This window comes from Nymphaea colorata, chromosome 14, assembly GCF_008831285.2.
Source record: "Nymphaea colorata isolate Beijing-Zhang1983 chromosome 14, ASM883128v2, whole genome shotgun sequence".
In the NCBI taxonomy this organism is placed as follows: domain Eukaryota; kingdom Viridiplantae; phylum Streptophyta; class Magnoliopsida; order Nymphaeales; family Nymphaeaceae; genus Nymphaea; species Nymphaea colorata.
Genome location: NC_045151.1, coordinates 1,535,502 through 1,558,942, shown reverse-complemented (window position 1 = coordinate 1,558,942; position 23,441 = coordinate 1,535,502). Strand labels below are relative to the sequence as shown.

Sequence of the window (23,441 nt, the reverse complement as noted above, 5' to 3'; positions counted from 1 at the left end):
TTAGGAATGACGGCAATCCTGTAATTTTCTCCATAAGTCGTATCGCTCTTCCTTTGTTTGGCGCGACAAGTTTTGCGCCTTCCCTTCCGTTAGACACGTCCATGCGAAAACAAGAACGAGGAAAAGGGACACAAACGGAGGAAGAGACAGACGACTGACTCAACCATGGCGACGGCAATTGTATCTTCTGTTCTGATTCACAGATTTTCTCCTTTCTTTCCTCCAGGTGTGCTGGTTTCAGTTCTCCCCCGTGCTTTTGTTCACAAAGAGTTTGTTAATTTTCTCTTCGATAGTAGCATTATCCGGCAACATGCTTTGTGAGTAGTGAAGATTCCGATTTTCGCGTCAAAACGGCCAGCATGGTGGCCATGGATAACTAAACACTAGTCACTGCTGTTGCTTTCCTATGGACTCCGTCACTCAAATTTTGGGGTTAGAGTGCCGAGGACAGGGGCAGCCACCACCCAAGATTCTATGTTGTCAGATAAAATCAAAAGATGTCATGTGCGACCTACTGAAAATGACGATTCAATTGCAATTTCTATATCCTTCTAGGGTTGCTCTTTGGTTTTTTGTGTCTAAATTTTCTTGCTTAATCTCACTCGGATAAGAGGCATTAGTAATATGGTGTTTATTCTCGTTTGATAACACGTTGGATAGGTACACGCAGCGGAAGGCCTACAAGGCGCGCGGGGAATTTACTTGACGCTTTTCTCTACAGAGAAGGCTTTCCATGCAAGGGAATTAGGTGGTGTCGCGAGAGGTCCAGGGTGGTTGCACAGATGGTACCATATTGATGGAGTATTCTCTTTGATATTTGCTTCTTTCCCACCATCCACTTGTCTACGTGATAATCTAAAAACTTAGGCGTGGTGACACTTCAAACAGGTTTGTGTATAACCTGAAAAAACAGTTCGTTCAGTAGGTTGGATCTGCTTGAGTGGATGGATTATTTGAGCAACTTACAAGAGAACGATGCATAGTTCTTGTCATCCAGGGAAAATGAATCATCCATGGGAATGATAAATCCGTAGTTCTTCTCTTAACAACTGTTGTTTTCTTGGCCTTACCTAAGTAGGGAAGGATCGTGGAATGGCTAAAACACTTTCTTATCCTTAGTCTTAATATATCTGCTGCATGCATTTAATGCTTTGAAGTTTATTACATGATTTACAAAAAAGAAATTCCAGAATCTTCACAATGCAGTTCTTGAGCTCGGACATTCAGCACTTCTCTAAAATGAAGTATGCTGCTACCTATCTTATAGATTCATACTTTTTAACTTTTATTCTTTTTACCACTTCAAAAGAAGCCACTCGCCGGAATTATTGTTTATGATATGTGCAAAACGAAGTAATTTCATTGTAGGACAGAAATCTGGGAACATTAAATGTGTTGACTGAGTTGCTTAGTAGGAAAATATGAAACTTAGCTTTTATGTTTTAAGAGCCACATTTGGTTGGATCCCAGATTCATGTGGTACCTGCTGCAATTCCATTCCATGTGGCATGTTTAGATTATAAATTTTGCCCTCTTAACAATAGGTTGGGAGACCCACCAACAAGCAAGCCACTGTGGTACCTGATCCAGACTATCGCATACCAGTCGTTTTGTTGGGTAAGAATTTAGATTATACTCGTGTGCTATCTGATAATGAACTTGATGAGTGGTACTCTTTTTTTAGTCTAAGCTTATTCACATGGCATTGGCATGCATTCCGATCTTCCATGTCATTATAGAAATGATGCATGTCTTTGTGCATTCCTAATTTGTTAGTCTAAGAAGGGAAACAAACTTTGGTGGAAGTTACATCTTAAGACTTAGAGTCTTAGGACTTAGATTACATCACAATTTTATAAGTTCAAAACATATAGTTATCATCTTTCATGATTTAACGATAATATTTTCCAAATCGATGAATCTTTGGTTATTTTTGATGAAAATGTGCCAAATCTCTCCCTCCTACGTCTCTTGGAGTCTTTAAATACAAGAAGAGAGAGAGGGAGGAGTCTTTAAACTTTAAAAAATAAAAAATTTTGTGTTTTAACCCGTATCGTATGATACGGCCCCCGTATCGCACGATACGTGCGATACGTGTACGATACAGACGCGTATCGTCTTTAAACAGCGTATCGTATAGGTTTTCTTGACCTATACGATACGTATCGTACGATACGCGTCCGTATCGTACGATATGGATAACATTGGTCATAATTGTCTTTGTGGTAGTTCTGGACAATTAGAACCAAAACCCATTACCCTTTCCATTTCTCTTGTAAAGCACCAATCTGTTAGAAAGTCATCTACAGTTAGATCCTTTCTTGCACTTTTTTCTGCCATCAATTTAAGTCATGTAATGTTGGTCAGGTAACTCCTTGTTATGAATTGATTACTTTTGCACTTGGGTTCTTCTCTAAGATCATGTGGTGTAAATATGAGATTGTCATTTATGTGACATTGTGATCTAGCTTTGGGATTAATACAATTTATTTCATGTCAAAAGTTAGTTTTGCAATCTTTTACCTACAAGGATATGTCTTGAGGATAATTCCATTTTCTTGTGCTTCTGCGGATTTCACAAGGGTCATAAGGGTTACTTTCTCCTGAGATGTTGAATTATGTTAGCTCTAGGCCCCTTTTCATGAGGTCATGAGAACATGGAATGGTGTGGTCTGTGAGGAGGATCATAAGTATGGTCTATTAATTGGATTTGGTGCTCATTATATTACTAATTTGAATAGTCACACCATCATCAAAATTAGTTCTGTGTCGATCTGGTGCAATATAAATGATGCATGATCTCTTTTGGGAAAATTAAGGACCTATCCTACCCTTGACCCTAGAAGATCCCCCACAAAATTATATTGTGACAGCTGGATGGTAGAATGACGTTATCAACTAACCTACCAGATTTACTAAAACTTGACTTAATTTCTAGTTCATCTATGTTCTTGATTGTATTTCCATTATTTTTCCTTTCGGCTGTTTCCTGGCTCTTAAAACAATTCTGTGACAAATTTTTCCTTATTAGGAGTTTTGGTTTTTCTGATTCTTGGTGCTAAATATCTGTCTTAGGGACAATTTGAAAATAAGGGAGAAGCCGCTGTATTTATCAAAGTTCTTAATATTGGATTTATTCTTTTGGTTCTTATTATCTTATATTGCGTGAATCAACCATCCACATGCAACTATGTGCTCTTTTGATGAGGTATCATAATGGAAACAGGTCTAGCAGGTGGCTTGATATATCAAGATAATCTATTAACAGCAGCTCCAGTTGGTCTTCTTGGATTACTTCTATTATTTCAGGTCTAGGTCTCTCTCTCTCTCTCTCTGAATTACATGGAAGAACACATTCATGAATTTTCAAATTTAAACCATAATTCATAAAAATATGTTTTGTGTCCTTGTCTCTGTCTCTACTGTGAGGGAGACACAGACTACAAAAGCAAGAGGGAGATTCTAGGAGAGAGTGGGAGAAAGTGACAGAGAGAGGAAGGCAGAGACACTGTGTCTATGAGAGAGAGAGGGAGGGTTAACTAGGAGAGAGGGAGAAAAGCAAAAATTGCAAGAGAGGGGGGAGGGAGTAGAAAGGGGGATCACCAGAGAGGGAGAGAGACAGTGTCATTGAGAGAGAGAGAGAGAGAGAGAGAGAGAGAGATTACTTTCAAACCAAGGCTAAAAATGGTGATTGGAGTGCTGTCGCTAGAGAATGGAGGCAGAACTGCAGAATCACATGCACAATTGCACATACAAAGAACTGGGACACTGACCTTTTTCATATTTGTGATTTTTTAAAATTAAAACATGATTGAATGCAATCAAACTTAATCCAGTCCAAACAAGGACAAAACAAGGCTTGGTCCATGGACCGCACCCTAAGTCCCTGGGGTTGCACTAAATATGGTGGCGCACTCGCGTCGACTTGGGTGCAGGTGCAGGTGCGGCCTGACACAACATCCAACTCGGTCAAACCAAATCGGGTGCTGCTGACCGCACCCATTCTTTTTTTTTCCTTCTCCTATCTTTCCGTCTTCTTTTTTTCCTCTTCTCTCTCTCCTCACCTATTTTATTTAATAAAACTTTGAATTTTGTATGAGATTAAGGTAACCTTGATAAAAAAGAGTTTAAAAATATAGACAAATAAAATTACTTATATAACAGATCACACACACACACGCACACACATATATATGTATAAGAAAACACGTCCTATTGGAAAAAAATGTGTACAATATGCCAAAACACAGTCAGCCATATAAAACGTGAAAAAAAAACACATCTTTTTTTTAAAAAAAATGCCAGAAAATAAAAAACGTGAAAAAAGCGCATATTATGCGTGTTTTTTCACATTTTTTGTATTTTTTATGATTTTTTATTTTTTTATAATTTTCAGCATTTATTAAATGTTTTAAAATTTTAAAAAATTTGCCAAGATTTTCTCGAGATATACAACTTTGCCGTATTATACCTGAGAAATTTTTCTCCGTATAATACCCGTACACGTTTTTTGTGACAATGATCTATATATATATATATATAATATTTATTTATATTTATTTATTTATATACTCTCGCTGCACCCACATCCAATTTTTTTCAACTTGCTGCATCCCGCATCCGCACCCTACAGCCATGTGACATAGACCGCACCTGACACGGTCATATCTTGTCTAAGCTGCATCTAATCCTGCATTAGAGTTTGCACCCATTTCATGGCATGTTGGTGTGATTGTGTTACACAAATGGGCAAGCTTTTATTAAATGGTTATATTTACATCAAGCGTGGACCTGAGTCTGCACTCATCTCCTGGCATGTCGACACAGGTGCATCATCCAAATGGGTTTGTTTCATATACATACATACATACTCTACATATATACATATATGCGAGAACAGCATAGGCTTATGTGCTTCTTGACTTTGTAAACCATTGGGTGTGTGTGTCGTTGAATACTTGGTGCTGAACATGTTTCACATTGGGTATTTCCAATGTCATTATTACGTGTTGTGCAGAGAGGTAGAAAATCAGTGCTCAAATTGCACAAGAACTGGTGGTGAAAAGTTCAATATTTTTTGAGCAATTCATTTCATGGGTGCTTGTTTTTAAGTAAGGAGATGATGAGAAACAAATTTAGTAATGAAAGGAAACAAATGTTGAAAGATTGCTTTTCGAAAGGCCCAAGGCAGGCATTCTAAATTGGGGCATTGGAATCTATTTCCATATCTGTGTATTATATATATCTGCACATGTGAACATGTATGTCCATGCATGTTTTATGTGTGCATGTTTTTTACTTTCTCGCAATGCCCATATGAAGAAAGGAAAGAAAAAAAAAAGAAAATTAAAACAAAATCGAGGAATAAATTGATGGACAAAACTGTATAGGTTTATGAATGTATTCAATATGCAGAAAATTCATCTTTATGCGCAAATGGGTAGACAAGTAATGTTTTAAAGGTTGCATGCCACATGGTCGATTCACTGTTGAACTTGGAACTTTGAGTGCTTTGTTTATGAAATTAGTCTATCTGTGTATTATATATATCTGCACTTGTCAACATGTATGTCCATGCATGTTTTATGTGTGCATGTTTTTTTACTTTCTCGCAATGCCCATATGAAGAAAGGAAAGAAAAAAACAAAAGAAAATTACAACAAAATCAAGGAATAAAATTGATGGACAAAACTGTGTAGGTTTATGATTTATGAATGTATTCAATATGCAAATTTTATCTTTATGCACAAATGGGTAGGCAAGTAATGTTTTATGGTTACATGGTCGATTCACTGTTGAACTTGGATAAGTGCTTTGTTTATGAAATTAGTCTATGTAATAATTTGATTCCCAGTTGACTTGCTAACTCAATTTTATGCTCTTTTTTCCAGACAACCAGGGTGAGGTTTGTGTTTGATAATGAGGCCTTGGTAATGTTCATATCATGCCTTTGAACTCGGTTAATTTTTACATGAAGGTCAAAGGAGTCGGTCATTGTTAGCTTATGGAAGTCATATAACATCTGTATATGCAGTAACTTTTCCATGTAGACTCTGTTGAAGAATGTAATGTAGAGGACATTATTTGTTTTATGCCCACCTATCTACATGTGCTTTTATGAAACATGCTTGTTAAAGAGCCTATTCATTTGTTCCTTGGTTTTGTTTCTTGTTTAATAAATTTCTTCTTCTCACCAACCATTTCTAGCCAAGATTCTACTATAATGAGAGTTCAATCTATATGTTGAGGATACCCTTCAGCCCTAAGTCACATGGGTACTTCAGTAAGGTCCAGATACCCATGTCACCATGCTCGTACTTAGTGTGGGTACTTGTAGTCTTGTACACACTTGGTTATTTTTTAGTTCGAAGCTGACCTAAAGATTCTAAACTACCTAATTTTACATAAATGTTTTTCTAATTAGTTTTCATCCTGTTTTTTAGAGTTTGTTCATTAACAACTAATGTTTTTATTTATATTACTTGTTTATTTAGATGTTGCTTTTTTTGTGTGCTATTTTGCACACACACACAGATATATATATATATATATATATATATATATATATATCATGCCATATTCCCGTACCCACATTTTCTAAAGTTACTGAGTATGTACCTATATATCCGTACCAAAATCGTATCTGTACCGATGTGACTTAGCTTCACCCTGAGTTGCACAGAGCTGTATGGGAATTGCCCAGCATTCTGACAAGTTCAGACATTTGTGCAATTCCACAGAGATAGAGGGTTCCTAAAATCAGACAGAAATATATACTGAAAATTAGACACACGTAAGAAATGAACAAAATCTGCTTTCTACAGAAAATGGAAAATCCTGGAACAGGACCCAGTAATCAGAAAAATCAGAACCCTGGTTTCTTAAAAACAGAAACAGGGAGCTCTTCAAAATTTATCTCCATAACCATAGCTCTAAAATTTTTGAAAATGGATGGCTGATTCTAAACGTAAAACGTATTATTTAAGTACTTCAACTATATCATCAGCTATCCCATACCTTCCTGATGTGATATCTCATGATAGGAACTGTAAAAACCATTGTTTGTGATTTCTTTTGCTTAGTCAATATTCATTAAGGGATGGAAATTATTGCTCAATGGATGTAACATGAGGTGTTATAATAATCTTTTTGGCTTCAATTAGACAGTTATGACTTTTGTATTTGCTACATAAACTGAAGATGTACACAGTAGATTTATAGTCTAACTGGTGTGCCTGATAATCTTTCAAGGGATAGGCAGCACATTCAAACACCCTAAACAGATTATGGTTAAGCTCACAATTGAATAGGACTTGAAATGGAAGAGTAGTTCAAGACTTAAGAAGTGGTACAAGAGACGAACTGTGGTGCATGTGATACATGACTGAAAGTACAATTTTTAAAACAAAAATTGGTTTTTGTTCTAGCTATCCAAGTATGTTAAAAATCAGCATTTTTCAATTCATTTGACAATTAAAACTGGATTTTCAACTCTGCTAATTGCTGTAGAAAAACAGATGTAGACATGGACAATTAAAACAATGAAATAGAAAATTAGATAACTATAAGAAACAATGGCTTTTTTACCGTTGCAGGATACGATTAGTAGTTTGAATGTAGAATTTGGCTTTGCATTTTCATCACATACAACCACCGTCAGGGACTTGGTAGAAATAATCATGATAAAAAAAGGTAGCCTTGTAGCAGAAAAGTCCTAAAAAATTTGTTTTCTGAATAGTTTAGAGGATGAAATTTATATTATGTTGCCTCAAGATGTGATGAAAGCAAATGAGGGTATGAAGGCTAAGAAGGAGCATTATGTGGCTTGAAGCAAGCAGTTGGAGTCTGACTGCAAAATCTTACCATATGAATGAGAAAATGGCTCGACCTGGAGTAGTGTTTCTATGATCCTTTTCTGTTTGATATATCATGGCATCTAGTAGGGAATAATGCATATTTTTTTGTTTATGGGTGACATCATCCATATGATGATGTGTAAGTTCAATAACATCAATTGGCTGAAACTTTGAAGGTGAAGGATTTGAAAATTTTAAGAACCTTTTGGGACCTGAGGAGGCATCATTGAAAAAAGGTTTTGCATTGAATCCACATAAGTTTTCAACAAAATTAATTTATAAAGACAAATTAGCAGATGATAGGAAACACATGGATACCCTCACGAAGACAACTGCAGGTTGCAAATACAGTGTAGAGCTTTTTGAGCACCCTAAACTATACGTAATTGTTAGGCAGCTTGATTTATTTGACCATAATACATCATGTATTGCTTTCACAACACATTTGGTCAGTCAGTTCATGAGTGCTCCTAAATTGCACGTTTTTCTTTCTGTCTAGTTAGAGTGGTCTGCATTATGATGCTATGCTTCTTCCGGTTGAAGTATCTTTTCATCTTTAATGCAGAACCTTCAATTTGCAGTGACTTGATGTTATTTTATTTTAATTATACATTATAATAGCATATATCTTGATAATTCCAATGTGATATCTTGATGCTTTCAACATCTGAATAACATTTAATGCAATTAATCAACTCTGATTGTGTTCAAAATTCTTGGGTGATTTAAGTACAGAACTTTGGATGATGGTTCATGGTTAAAAATGTCTCACACTGTTAAATTGCTAGGAAAAATCCTAGTTATTTGATGGCATACAAGAAATGGTTGATGAATTTATCAAATTCAGGAGGTCAAAGTAGGGGATAAGCTTGAAGAATCAGGCGAGAATGTTTTTGTTGGTGGTAAAAACCGTTGGAAGTAAGTCTTTATCTTTTTGTGCTTTATGAGGAAATGTACCCCCCGGTCGTATCTCAAACGTTATAGTTGATGCATCCAATAACTTGACAATCAATCTTTGTCACAGGTATTCTACATTTGTAAATTGGGAGCTTTGGTGGCCTGACTTTCCAATTCTGGTATACTTTAAAGAGAAGCAAACAAAGCCAGAAGGACAAGTACACTTCTTCCCAGTTATTTTTGTAAGTATTTGACCATGTGAAAAAGAATTTCTCCCATTTGTGAGTTTAAAATATAGACATTTGCTTCACGCCATTGGCGGTATCTCTCTTAAATCCATACCCTTGTCCCAACAGCTTTTGTGGTAGATGGGCAGATGGTGTCTTCATTTGCATTTTGGCTTTCACTAAAGTAGCACATGAAGAGAGAATTTAAAAGGAGAACAACCAAATGTCACTGTCCATTAAGAAAATGGAGCAGAAGACATTGCAGTTGGCAACCCCAACTGAATACTTCCAAGACAATAATTCATATCCCTTAGTGTGCTAGAGATCATGGTGGATGCTTGTATCCTTCTATTCCAAGAGTGAGGAACATAAATGATAATTACACATCTGGATACCATGACTGTGAAAAATAGTGATTGAATGTTGCTAATATCACCATTTCCTTATCAGCAGCCACAGTAGATGAAAGCATCCATATAACATTCTACACTTTCAATTAGGATCTAGAATTGAGGTTTGCTACCATGTTGTAACCATAGGGTTGTGAACATAATAAAAGAAAATTCATTTCTGTTAGGTGTGCATTCTAATCATGATGCCACAAAAATTTCAATTTTTTATTAGATATCTATTGATAAAAGGACTCAACAGAAGCATAAATTACTTTTTTGTGGGAAGGATCATGGTCATAACAGTTTAAAATGATATAGGCCAATTTTTAAAAGAATTTACAATTGCAAATTGCAGTATGCAAATAATCTAGATTCCAAAATCCCAATGTTCCCCAATTTAGCAGGCGCACTTTGTCGAGACATGCTTTCGTTATCACATCCTTTTAATGTTGCCAACCAACAAGATCAAAAACAAATGAAAAATTTTATTTGGACGATAGCAACCATCACTTGTAACTTATACACACACAAACGAATACAATGAAATTCATTATTTTTGCAATTTAAATAAACTATATAAGCAAATAAACTGAAAACATGAGTAGGGCTTATGAGACTGAATAATTCAACTGATAATTTATGACAGAATTTTGTCTAACAACAATTATATCCAAAACCTTATACAAGAGAACCTTCATGGCAAATGATATCTAAATAAGGAATTAAGTTATAAACTGGTATTGGACTACCCACAAAGACATGAACTAGATATGATAAATTATATCGACCTTGTTAGCTTTTGTTTTTGTAGTTTGCTCTTGAACTAAAATCATGACTTTGAATGTGTGACACCCCATGCATGTGATATGACGAAAATAATCGTATGTTGAAGATTTTTGAAAATCTTCAGGGGTTTATATACCCACATGGCATACTCTCATTAACATCTATTGGCCAACAAGCCTTCGGAATTGGAACATCTCCAAGGGGAGGTTCAGGTACATTTAACATCTTCTAGTAATCTTAGATAGTATATCAGACTGTGGCCTTGTTATAAGAGGCAAAGTTCACTATGCCAGCATTGGTGATATACCATATTTCAGCTTAAGTAGGAGCAAGCAACACCATTCCTCAACTCTGGTGGTGGACAGGATCACCTTTTCTCATGGCAAAGGTTAAAGTCTTAAAGAGCTGTCTTGCTCTCAACTAAATAGTATCCACGGAGATGAAAGTGTTGCTTGTACCTGAATGGTTAGTGTCCTTTTGCCTGTCCTAGCTATAACTGGTTATTAGTCTTCTGAAATACAGTTGTGCTTGGTCCCGCCACTATATGCTAACAGCCTTATAACTCTCATATTGTCACTTATAACTCTCATATTGTCACTTCCAGCAGTTAGGGATAATAAAATGTGGAAGAAAAGAAGGAAAGAAGAGAAGGAGCATTTCACATCCCAGTGGGTTACTCATAATTAATGAACGAGGCTTGAGAACGCTCTTCATGGATGAAGTAACTTAATTTTTAGAAAAGGAAAAAGTTTAATTGGGGTGTGGGAGCATTCTGGTTTCATCTCCGACTTGTTTAGGAAAGGAAGAAAAAAGATGTGAAAGACTACAAAACAGAGTCAGCTCAAGTTAAGAAATCTCAGACGTACTTGACTTAGGAAACCATCATCACTTAGACCTCTGATTAGGCTAAATTTCCTTATTCCCAAATTTATCTTGGTTCCACCATGCAGAATTCATAAAAAATATTTTTTATCACATTTTACTATAATTCTAATTTAGTGCCAGACTTTTGCAGAAAATAAAAAATAATGTCTCATGCTATTGTTAAAAAAATTTCAAAAAATTAATTCTAAAGGTTTATATAAAAAATATTTTCCTTTCAAGACGTGAAATATATCAAGTTGAAGACCTTGATCCAAGTTTGACCCTGCCATTGAGCTGCTGGAGTTTTCCCAGGGTGTTGTCCTTGTCAGGCATGGTGATGGAGCTTAACCTTCTCATAAAAAAAAAATGATAATGTAAACTCAAAATATCAAATTGACACTTTAGGTTTAGGTTATTGGATTTGGCAAACTTATTTAAGGGCCGAAAAGATAATTTATAATCATGAGTTTTATATATAAACTCATGTTTGAAACGAGAAAAATAATAACAATTTAAGCACAAGAATGGTCAAACTGGTAGTTAAAACTAAAAGGACGTCATATTTGTTGGATTTGGATGTAGGTCCACTCCAACTTGTATTATTGTGCTTTATATCTCTGCACGTTAGGAGTGACAGGCTTGTTATTTTTGTCTACCTCTATGTATTCTTAAGTCATGTAAAGATTGCCTATACTCTAACAAAGATTAGGTCCCGCCTAAGACTTTCAAGGATGCCTCATACTGTTGAAAAGCTCCTTTTTCTCTGTCATCTCTGCAATCTTCACACTGAGGATAATTCTGGTCATAAAATCTCAAGTAGTTTCTGGTCCCAATGAACTGAAGAAATCGCGATAAGAACATTCTAAGGGAACTTTGTAGTTTGTACTACCAATAATTCTTTAAAGGGATAACGAGGTTTTGGTAAGTTTAACTCAGAGAGCCATGCATCAGCATACCTGCTGAAATAGAATTAATGTGTTTTCTCCTCTTTTTGTATGTTGCCCTTGCGCTGGTTAGGTGCCACCGAGCGGATACATATATGTATATATACAGAGAGAGACAGAGAAAGAGGTGTCACTGTACACTTGAACATGATGCACTTAGTTAAATACTGTCTGGGTATAGGTTCTCGAAACTGGCTGTACAAGTCGCATAACCACGCTTGAAAATTTAAGAATAAAGAAAATTTTGTTTTTTTCTTTCTCCATGCATGGAAAAATTTTGTAAGCCAAGAAAGCTCAAATAGTTTTCAGTTCATTATCACACAAGATCCTCAAACCGGAAAAACTTGATATTTCTTTTATTCCTTTATTAGTGTACTGCAGGCCAGTATGCAAGATCGTTAAAACAGAAGAAGACAGAAAGGAAAATCAATAAAAGGGGAATGGAGGGAGAGAAATCTCACCATCCATCTATTTGAGAAGGACAATTACAATCATTAGACGTAGATCGGTCACACTAGGCACTATTTACTTTCTACCTTTTTTTATAGCGAGGGTATAGAAATTTCACCATCCATCCATTTAAGATACACATTTTTAATGATTGGGTGTAGGTTTAATATATGTAACAAGGCTTTATACTTTGTACCCCTTTCGTAGATTTAATATAGGTAACTAGGCTTTATTTACTTTCTACCTTTTTCTGTAGCCAGGGGATAGAAATTTCACCATCCATCCATTTGAGATGTACAGTTTTAAGGATTGGGTGTAGATTTGATATAGGTCAATCACGCACTATCGATATAAATCATACTTTTTATATGCATTACTTAATCATATGATTATAGCATGCATGTATGCTGTTACTATCATGATAATGTGATACCCTTCAAATTCTATTTTTTTGTGTTGGGAACATCATTCAATGTATCAATGCCACCAAAGAAACTATGTTACATTACCTGTGACCATGACTCTATAAGATAGGAGTAGGTATTCTGGGTGACCCATCTTTCTCCCTCTCTCATGTTTGTGTGTGCAAAGAAGAAAGATATTACCATTGAAGCCTAAATAGAGTACTCTAAATAGAATATTTTTGGTTTTGGTGATGATCTCTGTCTAAAAGAATGATTGATGTTTAATATTTATCTTAGCAGATTCTTATGCTAGTTGGACATTTTTCTTGTAGAATGGACGGCAGCTGTATGATGTTATGGTGGAGCGTGCTGGCCCGTCTAAAAATAGTGGGCCCAAGGAAGTTTAGAACCGGTCAATGTCCTATATTTACTACAAATTTGCATGCTTGGTTAAACGGATACACGATAAGCTTGCAATATAAATTCAAATTATTCCGTTTTTTATGGTTTCTAAACTTCATTAATTGTGCTTCTAATGTTTAATATTGATCTTAGAGGATTCTTATGCTAGTTGGACATTTTTCTTGAAGAATGGAAGGCAGCTGTATGATGTTATGGTGGAGCATGCTGGCCCGTCTAAAAAAATGGGCCCAAGGAAAATTAGAACCGGTCAATGTCCTATATTTACTACAAATTTGCATGCTTGGTTAAATGGATACACGATAAGCTTGCAATATAAATTCAAATTATTCTGTCTTTTATGGTTTCTAAACTTCACTAATTGTGTTTCTATGAAGGTGAACTTCATGCATCATCTTTCATGTGCTTGGCACGATGCTGTTAACTTGAGATATGCATCTGTGTGGCTGCTTTTAAGTCTCTGAATTTTCATTTAATCATGTGATTATGACATACATGGACATCGTATCTTTCTTATTACCCTCAAGATCTTACTTTTTTGTTCAGAGAACATTATCTACATGCATCACTACTATGAAAGAAACTATGCTGAACGTATCCTTGATCTTTGATTGAGCAAATGCAACTTATAACCATGATTCTACAAGATGGGGTTAGGTACGTTGGATAACCCGTTACCACCCACCAACACCAACAAACCCCCCAACCCCCAACCCCCCACCCCCAAAAAAAAAACCCCGACCACCTTCTTACCCTTTCCCTCGCTCTCTCGCTTGTGTGTGCACATGCAGATAAGAGTTAGTTTTCTTGAGTTGGAGACTCTTAGGCTTCTTATGCCCAGTTCATTACAACTGAAACAAGCAATTGTTTCATTGTTTGATTTTGGTTTGAGGGGTCTTATAGGGTTTTCACATATGACCCATGTCTAGCGATGGCTAAGGCTGTTTCATCTTCACTTCTGTCGCTTTAATTGGAAGTAGAAGTTACAAAAACACTTTCCTTTTCCTTGTTGATAGTGTGTCTAGCTTCTTCTCCATTTAATCTAGTTAATGTCTTCCAGAGGAGAAGTTAAAGAAGAAAGGAGAGGTGCCCTTGTTTGTTCAAGATTAGGTTTTAACCCTTTGAGAAAGTTAAGCAAATGAACTTCTTCAAGCTGGTTTTGTTGCATCTCAATAGCTCACCTCCCCAATTGGCTTGGGGAAAATAATCTCGTATATATTCTTATTTGCAGTGAATCGCGTTTCCTTGAAGAAAGAATTTACAAGACTACCTCCAGAGGTATACATCATTTTGATAGTCCCATCTTCCATGCTCCACATACTTTCTTGACTAGTCTCTACTGTAGAAAATCCAGGAAAGTGCCTTTGCAATTTTCATCTCCCGATCATCATGCTTTCTCAAAAACCTTGAAGAGTTTGTCCCTTTCATTGCCTGCTACAACTTGGATCGACTGTTTTCAATTTCGTAAGTTCGGGCTCAGTCTCCACAATGAGTCTATACGTGCTTTTAAAATCCAGCCTAAACAGTAGTGGAGGCTCAGTCTCCATAAGCTTGGACGCAATAATAAAGGAGGCTTTCGTGATGATCGACCATAATAGCTACCAATTTTCAACAAAAGAGACTTCAACACGGTTGATGTTGACTCACAACTTTGCAACGCAGTCGATCATCAGCACAATCTTTTCAGATCTGGAAACTAGCACAAGCAACATTTGGAAGAATTGAGGCAGCAAAAGCCAAACCTTGTTCTGATACCATCTAAGAATGGGCTGTATCTATTATGCAATCTTAGGAGGTATTGTCTTCACTCCTCATATCAGGATAGAAAGTCGTTGGGAGAGAGACGTTGGAAATTCTTTTGGAAAGCTAACATTCTTAAGAAGTATTACACTTGCTGCCTCATTCTTTCTTCCTACCGTTGTAATGTACCGTTGGCATAAAAGATCTTTTCTCTATGTTCATGCAGTCTTAATGTATAACATTGATGTATCCCTCACAGATTCTAGGAAGGAGAAACACTTTTTGTAACGTGGATGTAGGCTGTGAATGCCGAACCATGTAATATTCTTTGTTCGTATTGATTGTGTGGTTGCTCTCCCATTACCTTCTCACATTAATATGGTATTGTGTGGTTGCTCTCCCATTTCCTTCTCACTTTAATATGGTATCAGATTTATTTCTTTTAACGCTGAAGTTCAGATTTCTCACCGCGCCATGGCTGTGCAGTCATTTTGCCGATAGATTTAAAAATGTTGCGATCAGTAAAATTATACATTGAAGATAACAACCACCCCTCTCGATGGCACCAACTACCTGGGCTGGGCCAAGGCTGCAAAACTATTCTTGAGTGGGCATTCGAAAATAGGATATATCAACGGCAAGATTTTCTCCTTCAGCAACTACTGATTCTAAATTTGAAGAATGGGAATCTAAGAATGATTTAGTTATGTCTTGGTTTATAAAGTTTATGGAGCCATGCCTCCAACATTTTTCTCTATAAAGGAACAGCAAAGGAAATTTGACGCACATTAAAAGATGTCTACGGGGAACAAAATAACGTGGCTAGAGTGTACCAAATACAATTAGAACTAGCAAAGCTCACAATGGGAGATAAACCTATACACATCTATACAAAATTCTCAATCTCATGTTTATTAGTAGGATTACTAATTCTCATAATTACTTATCTTTTTTTTTTTCAAAAAGGATGTGATTTTCCAGGACGCAAAAATGAGGAAGGTGATTTTGAAACCAGTTTGCTTGCTTCTCTCGCCTTAGTCATATTTCTGATCGTTCTGTAAGGCTTCCTGTTCCAAATGTTATTCGTGAAAATCATAAATGTGAATGTATGTGAGTACTCTAAGTCAACTAGACTTTCTTTGCCCCCATGGAGTCTTATTCTGGCTATAGATATGTTTCATTTATCATTGACAAAACCCGTATGACTTGGCTTTATTTTTTAGAAAATGAAAATAAGGTTCCAAAATTTTTTTAAGTTTTTTATGAATTTGTACACACATAATATGGTGCAAATAAAGAAGCCTAGATCGCACAATGGAAGAGAATATGTTAATTATGCTGTTGAAGAATTTACGAGAAAAAAAAGGATCCAACCACAACTCACTTGCGCCAATACACCACAACAAAACCGGGCTGTCGAGCACAAAAACCAGCAATTACTTAACATAACCCAGTCCCTCAAGATGCACTTGAATGTCCCCACTTGCTTCTGGTCGGAGGCTATAGGTGCTGCTTGCTACATAGTTAATAGAGCGCCCAACTCAAGTATTGACAGCCAAGTCCCAATTTAGTTTCTTCTTGACAGACTGGTCTCTATATAACACCTCAAGGTTTTCGGTTGTATGTGTTTTTGTTCACATTCAAAAAAATTTAGGAATAAACTTCAAAAGCGATCTATGAAGTTCATTTTCCTTGGGTATATAGCAAAAAAAGGGGTCATAAATGCTATGAAAACGGTTTTTAGCCTATGTCACCGCGGTACGGCATATTGACCCGCGTACCGGTACCGGTACGCCGGTACGGCAGAACCGGTGGTACGTTTGGATCTGGTTTCGGGTCAAAACCAGATCCAAACCAAGTTTACCCGAAAAAAATGTTTTAAAACCAAACTCTTCTCACCCGTTGAGGTCTTCCACCACCAACTTACAAACATAATGAGCGAAAACATTTGTTAGTTTTTTATTCCAGATTTTTTCGATACAGGACTAAAGAAGCTTCTTTATAAGTTATAAAGAAGCTTCTTTAGTCAGGAAACTAATATATAACAATGTTTCCACTTTTCATGTATTGTAAGTCATTGTGAAGGTTTGTTTTTATGATATGGTGTTTTTTCTCTTCAAAATTTATAATTTTTTTAATTAAAAAATTAACTTTATTGCATAAAATTTACACCGTACTCGTACTATAAATTTCAAAAATACCGTACCAATACCCATTTTCCCGTACCCGTACCAGCACCCGTACTCGTACCCAGGTGACATAGTTTTTAGCTGCCCGTCATGTAAAATTTTTCGAATGGGAACCTTTTTATGGGGAACACATTTAAGGGAAAGAATGACACGAAATCTCAGCGACATCAATGCGTGCCAACCGGTTGTTAGCATTTATGATGAAGCAGCCACTAGTGGATGTCTTATCAATGAAAACCATGAACAGCTCACTACACGAAATGCACACCAACATAATGATGTCGACCACATTCAACTTGACGCAAATGAGGCCACCACTAGATCTCAAATACATTCCTTCAATGTCAAGAGTTTGAGCACATTGAAAACAGGCTGGAAGATCAGCAGTTGAGAAGGTCCACACGACCCACCAGATCACCACTAAAATTTAGTGAGTTCTTCACTTATTTATCTGCTTGCAAGGTTCAGCCCATTGATAACTACCTTACTTTCAAAAATTTGTCGAAGCCATATCAAGTTTATACTTTGAACTGTCATCCAGAACCAAGACATTTTGAGGAAGCAAAGAGGGATTCAAAATGGAGAGATGTTATGATTGAAGAGTTGACAGCTCTAGAAACAAATCACATCTAGAAAATGGTACCTCAACCAAAAGGGAAAAAGGTAGCCGGTTGCAAATGAATTTACAAAATAAAATATCAAAACGATGGAACTATAGGGAGATATAAAGTTTGTCAAGGAAAGGGTTCACACAAATCGAGAGCATTGATTAGAAAGAAAGATTTGCTCTTGTTGGTAAAATGAACTCAGTTAGAGCATTTACCGATATCACCTTAAACAAGAGAGGGGAGTTCATGCAGCTTCACGTTAAAAATGTCTTTTTACATGGAGATTTAAGAGAAGAGGTATTTATGAAATTTCCTCAGTGTCAAAAATTAAAAAGGTTATGTGTGCAAGCTAAAAAAAAGTTTATATGGATTAAAGCAGTCACCACACGGGTGGTTTTCTTGTCTTAGTGAAACACTTGTTAAGATTGGTTTTGAAAGAAGCACATCAGATTTTACTATGTTCACATCAGTTCAAGCTTAAAAAAAAAGACCATCTTGCTTGTTTATGTGGACGACACAGGAGATGACAATGATAACATGTCCCGAGTCAAAGAATATCTAAACAAGCAATTTGAGATAAATGAGCTCGGGAAGATCACAGTACTTCATAGGCATTGACACTCTGATGAACTGCAAGCTAAAAAAAAGAAGAATGTAATATTTTTGAAAATATTCACAGCTTTTGTCGGATGATTTATCTCAATGTCACTAAGTCAAACATTGAACATGATGTGAACCTTATCAGCCATATCATGCACAAGCTTACGTCCACTCATAGCTAGACAGCTCACAAATTCTCGAAATATTTAAAAGGGACAGGAATATTAATGAGGCGAAATGACTACCTTGATATTGTCGGCTATGCATACACAGACTAGGCAAATGATCCAAATGATAGATAGTTCACCTTAAGATACTGCACATTTGTAGCATACAAAATATGTAAAAAACAGTGAGTTGTTGCTCGGTTAAGCACAGAGGCAGAGAGTACAGGACGAAGATGCTCCCTCCCACCAGTGGCATCTCTCGGTGCCGACGGGCCTGGGCCCCTGCTAATAGTTGTGCATGGATAGTGCCAGTCCCGATCAGACTGATACAGCTCGATATGTTCCGTTTTTTTATAATTTGGCCACTTTCTTTGCTAAGCAATAGCACTCAAGGTTGACAGTAAGCTATCTTGTTCAACTTGGTTGAATATGCAATCTGAATCTCGGATCCTAAGTCAAGGGATCACTCTGCCCATAAGTCAGATTTGGTTTGCTTCATCAGATTATGGTTGGTGTACGTCAAATCTATGATAGTGTGCCAAATCTGACCAGTTTGTAATCTGGCGTAGATTAGCTCCACGTCACATTTGTTCCACTTTAAAAGTTTTGAAGTATTTCAAAACCCATGTTCACCCAAAAAAAAATTTTCACAATTTAATGTAAATCTGGTTCTTTAAAACCAAATTAATGGAAATTAAGACATGGAATGTTTAAAATTTCTAAAGTATTTCAAAACCTATGTTCACCCAAAAAAAAGTTTTCACAATTTAATGGGAAATCTGGTTCTTTAAAACCAAATTAATGGAAATTAAGACATGGAATGTGAAACAAAGTGAAAGTGGATTTTGCTAACTGCCTTTGCAGCTAAAACCAACATAAGTATAAGTTTAAAAGTCTGAAACGTTATACAGAAGTGTCAAAAGGAGAAAACAAATCGTTAAAGGTATGATACCAAACAGAGATACCACTCCTTTTGTAGGAGGAAGGAACATGAGGGAGATCTATTTCATAAGAAACAAGAAATATCAAAGGTTCAACTAAAAATTACCAAAGTGATGACCTTGGAGATGAAAATATTACTTCAAAATAGACAATATTCCATTTGTTTAGAGAGAGAGAGAGAGAGAGAGAGAGAGAGAGATAAAGAGAGAGAGAAAAGAAGAGGGGGGGTTAAAGAACTGGTCCACTTAACCTCATAATGGCACTCAGAATCTCAAGATCAGCACTACTCCTTAATACTGTCAAAATGGCACTCTCCAATAATCAAACTAAGGACGGCCTTGATGGGCTGAGCTACCCATCACTCGTGAGATGAAGAAAGAGGGAGAAAAAAAAATTAATCAGATAGAAATTACAAAAGGAAACACTAAGAAAAAAAGATCTACAAAGGGGATACCTCTTTAAAGGGAGAGAGAGAGAAAAATACAGATATGTTGAAAACAATGGAAAATGAAGATAGAGGCATTATGCACACAAACAAAGAGGATGGCGACAGCCCCTTTCTTGCGTGCATCGGTGCTTCTTAGTGCACAAGAGGGCTAAAGAGCAGCTCCTTCTTTTCTGTGCGAGCCGTTGAGTAGTGGCAGAGCCAAAAATTTCAGGGCGGGCGCTTCAACTTTAAGTTTCAAATTTTGAGAACTCAAGTAAATAACTGAAAATTAGTGAAATTTTATATATAAATAAAGTAAATTTTGTGGGCTATTGTGGGCAATTGCCTCAGCTACAATGTGGCTCTGCCACTGCTGCAGAGCAGCCCCTTTGCTTGTGTGTCGGATCAAATGCACACAAGGGATGCATGCCACTGCATCCCCTCTCCCCATCCTTACCCGAAGATTCAATAGTGACAATGGTGGACAGCAACCACTGGAGGCAAGGTGAGGAGAGGCAGATGGCCGATGGAGGGGATGGAGAAGGAGGAAGAGAGAGCTCGAGCGAAGAGGAAGGTAGGGAGAGCATGGGCAACATTGGTTTTCCCCTTGTTTCAGGTGAGCCAGAGGTATTAATCCCACTGTTCGAAAAAGCTCGAAGGTCCCCCACATTCTCTATGCCTCAGGATCCTGAGTTGCGTTGTCCCTTGTTGACCATTGAAAATATGTATTGAATGTTGCATTTATGGGCTTCATTTATATATTCCCAATTTTATAAATTGACACCTCCTTCCCAAAGCCATCAAAGAAACCCAAAAAACCTTTTTCCACTTTTTGTGATGCTCCACAGTGGAACTAAAAACCCATCCACAGTGGAACAAAAAACCCAGCCAAGTCAATCAAGATGACTTACTGGATGACTTGGACCTCATCCTATAAAAAATATATAAAAAAAATAGCCTTGTTATTTACTTGTTTTGCACTTTACGTTTACGCGAATAACAACAATGCCACCGCTTGCAAGGATGGGGCTATTGCTGAGCTTGGGACGATGTCCGTCCCTCAATCTCACCTAATTCCTGACCCAGTCAAAATCCATATCAATTTATTGATCTCAACCGACGCCAACGTTTGCCAGAGAACAGGTCAATCAGTCGGCGAACATCAGCCTCCATCTTTCTTTCTAAGTTTGCGTGGGGGATGGAGTTTCAGACTGCAAAACCATGTACTAATTGACATTTCCTTTTCAGAACCATCAGAGAGAAACCCGAAAAACCTTTTTCAATCTTTGCTATGCTCCACAGTGGAACTAAAAACCCAGCCAAGTCAATGAAGTTGACTTCACTTGACTGAGTGGATGACTTGGTCCTCATCTTAGTCAAAAAATATATGGAGAAAATAGCCTTGTCATGAACTTGTTTTTGAAACTGTCTTTCACACTTTACATTTATGCAAATAACAACAACGCAGGGTGGGGCTATTGCTCGGCCTGGGACGATGTCCGTCCCTCAAACCACCTAATTCCCGACCCAGTCAAAACCTGATGATCATCTCTATCAATTTTTTGATCTCTCTATCAATTTATTGATCTCAACCAACGCCAACTTTTGCCAAAGAATAGGTCAATCGTTTTAGAGATAAGGTTGTTGATCCAACATCCTTGCCAACCTTGCAACGTAAATCAAATTTTGAATTTCAAGTCAAATATAGAAGAAATGCAATCGACGCTGAAAAGAGAAAAGCAACAAATGATCCAATGCATGAAAATGCCGAAGTCTATTCCAAAGGGGAAAAAATTAAAATTTGTAATCAAGATCCAAGATTTTTGGATCTTGATAGATCAGCCTGAAATTTCTATTTAGCTTTCTTTCCTCAATAAAATTTAGGTGGTTGTAAGAGAGGATTCCTATTCAGAATTGAAGAGAAAGGAAAGACTTCGTGGACGTAGGTTGAGTTTGACCAAACTACGTAATTTCTTGTGTGCTCTCTTTCGCTCCCTCCTTGTCTTTCTTGTTTAATTTTTTTACATGGTATCAGAGCCATTTTGGGAGACCCTAAGCTGGGGAGACGCCGGCATTTTAGAAGTGCCAGCAGCTGCTCCACTCTGAGGATCACTCTAAACAATTTTTAGATTTTTTGGAATATCCGTTGCTGAGATATTGTTTTTACAAGTGTCGTGGCTTTTCAGCAATCTGCCATGGAAACCATAAATCCTCAATGGAATGCTATTGCAAGCCTCGTATCTGTCAAATTGGTCGAAAAAAACTACCTTCTCTGGAAATCACAACTCCGCAGCAGTGCCATGTATAGCCAGGACTTATTGAGGTATGTTGACGGCTCTTCTACTCCTCCACCGGAAAAACTGAATGCTAATTCCACAGAAATTAATCCAGAATACATCAAATGGAAATGCTCCGACCAGCTTGTGTTAAGCTGGATATTGTCTACTGTTAGTGAGTCTATACTCACTCAAATTATTTCTTATGACATGGCTCATGAAGCTTGGGTGGGCCTGGCTAACGCCTATGCATCTCATTCAAATATTCGTATTCTTCAGTTAAAGAGGGATTTGCAAAATGCCAAAAAGACTGACAAAAGTATGTTAGAATATCTCAACCACATGAGGTTTTTGGTTGATTGTTTTCGAGTTGTGAATGAAATTGTTTCTAATTCAGACCTGGTTTTGTATACTCTCAAAGGTCTGTCAAGTGAGCATGAGAGTGTTATTACTACAGTCACCATGTCCAAAATACTACCCACCTTTTTTGAGTTACATGATCTCTTACTCAATCAAGAGCGTCGACTTCAATTGTTTGCTCCTAAAATCCCTACTCAAGTTGAGTCTTAAGCAACAACCTTTTTCATTCAACGAGGAGGGTATGGTGGTCGAGGAAACTATGCAGTCATGGGACTAATAGTGGCCGAAATGGTCGTGGTGGCCATAGCCGCGGAAGGAACTCTTACCCTGCTGGATGAAGCACTCCAGGGAAAAGACTTCTGAAAATCAGCAGGTTATATGTCAATTTTGTGGGTGTAGGAATCATACTGCACGGACATGTTATGATATACCAAAGGCTTTTATAGTCATGGCCTTGAATGGAGGCCGCGACAATTGTCTGATACCCTGATAGTGGTGCAACCCATCATGTGACTCATAGTGATGATTCTATGGAAGACAAAGTCGATTACCAAGGTGGAAAAGTGTTCTTGTAGGCAATGGCGCTAAGGCTCAGATTTTTCGTATTGGTAACATATTTCTCAAGTCAATCTCTCATTCTTTTCAGTTAAAGAATGCTATGCATGTGTCAATAATCAGTCAAAATCTTATATCTATCTCTCGTTTTACAAAAGACAACAATTGCTCGGTAGAGTTTGATGCTAATGGGTTTGTTGTTAGAGACTTGCAGAGAGGGGCAGCTCTTCACAAAGGGAAAACTAAAGATGGTCTATACGTATGGGCTGATGAAGACAGCAAGAAATCTAAACGTACTCTTATTGCACAACATTTTAGAAGTCTTCCAGCCAATCTT

General features: G+C 37.0%; 1 protein-coding gene across 1 annotated transcript; it reads left to right on the top strand.

Moving 5' to 3' along the window:
* Positions 1–10: 10 nt before the first annotated feature.
* LOC116267535 (uncharacterized) lies at positions 11–13,579 on the top strand. The gene is made up of 8 exons (XM_031649312.2): positions 11–226; positions 661–785; positions 1,545–1,617; positions 3,227–3,309; positions 5,892–5,930; positions 8,704–8,774; positions 8,881–8,995; positions 13,153–13,579. Exons 1-8 carry the CDS (start codon positions 166–168, stop codon positions 13,225–13,227), a joined length of 642 nt encoding a protein of 213 aa, XP_031505172.1. The 5' UTR covers positions 11–165; the 3' UTR covers positions 13,228–13,579.
* Positions 13,580–23,441: the final 9,862 nt, after the last annotated feature.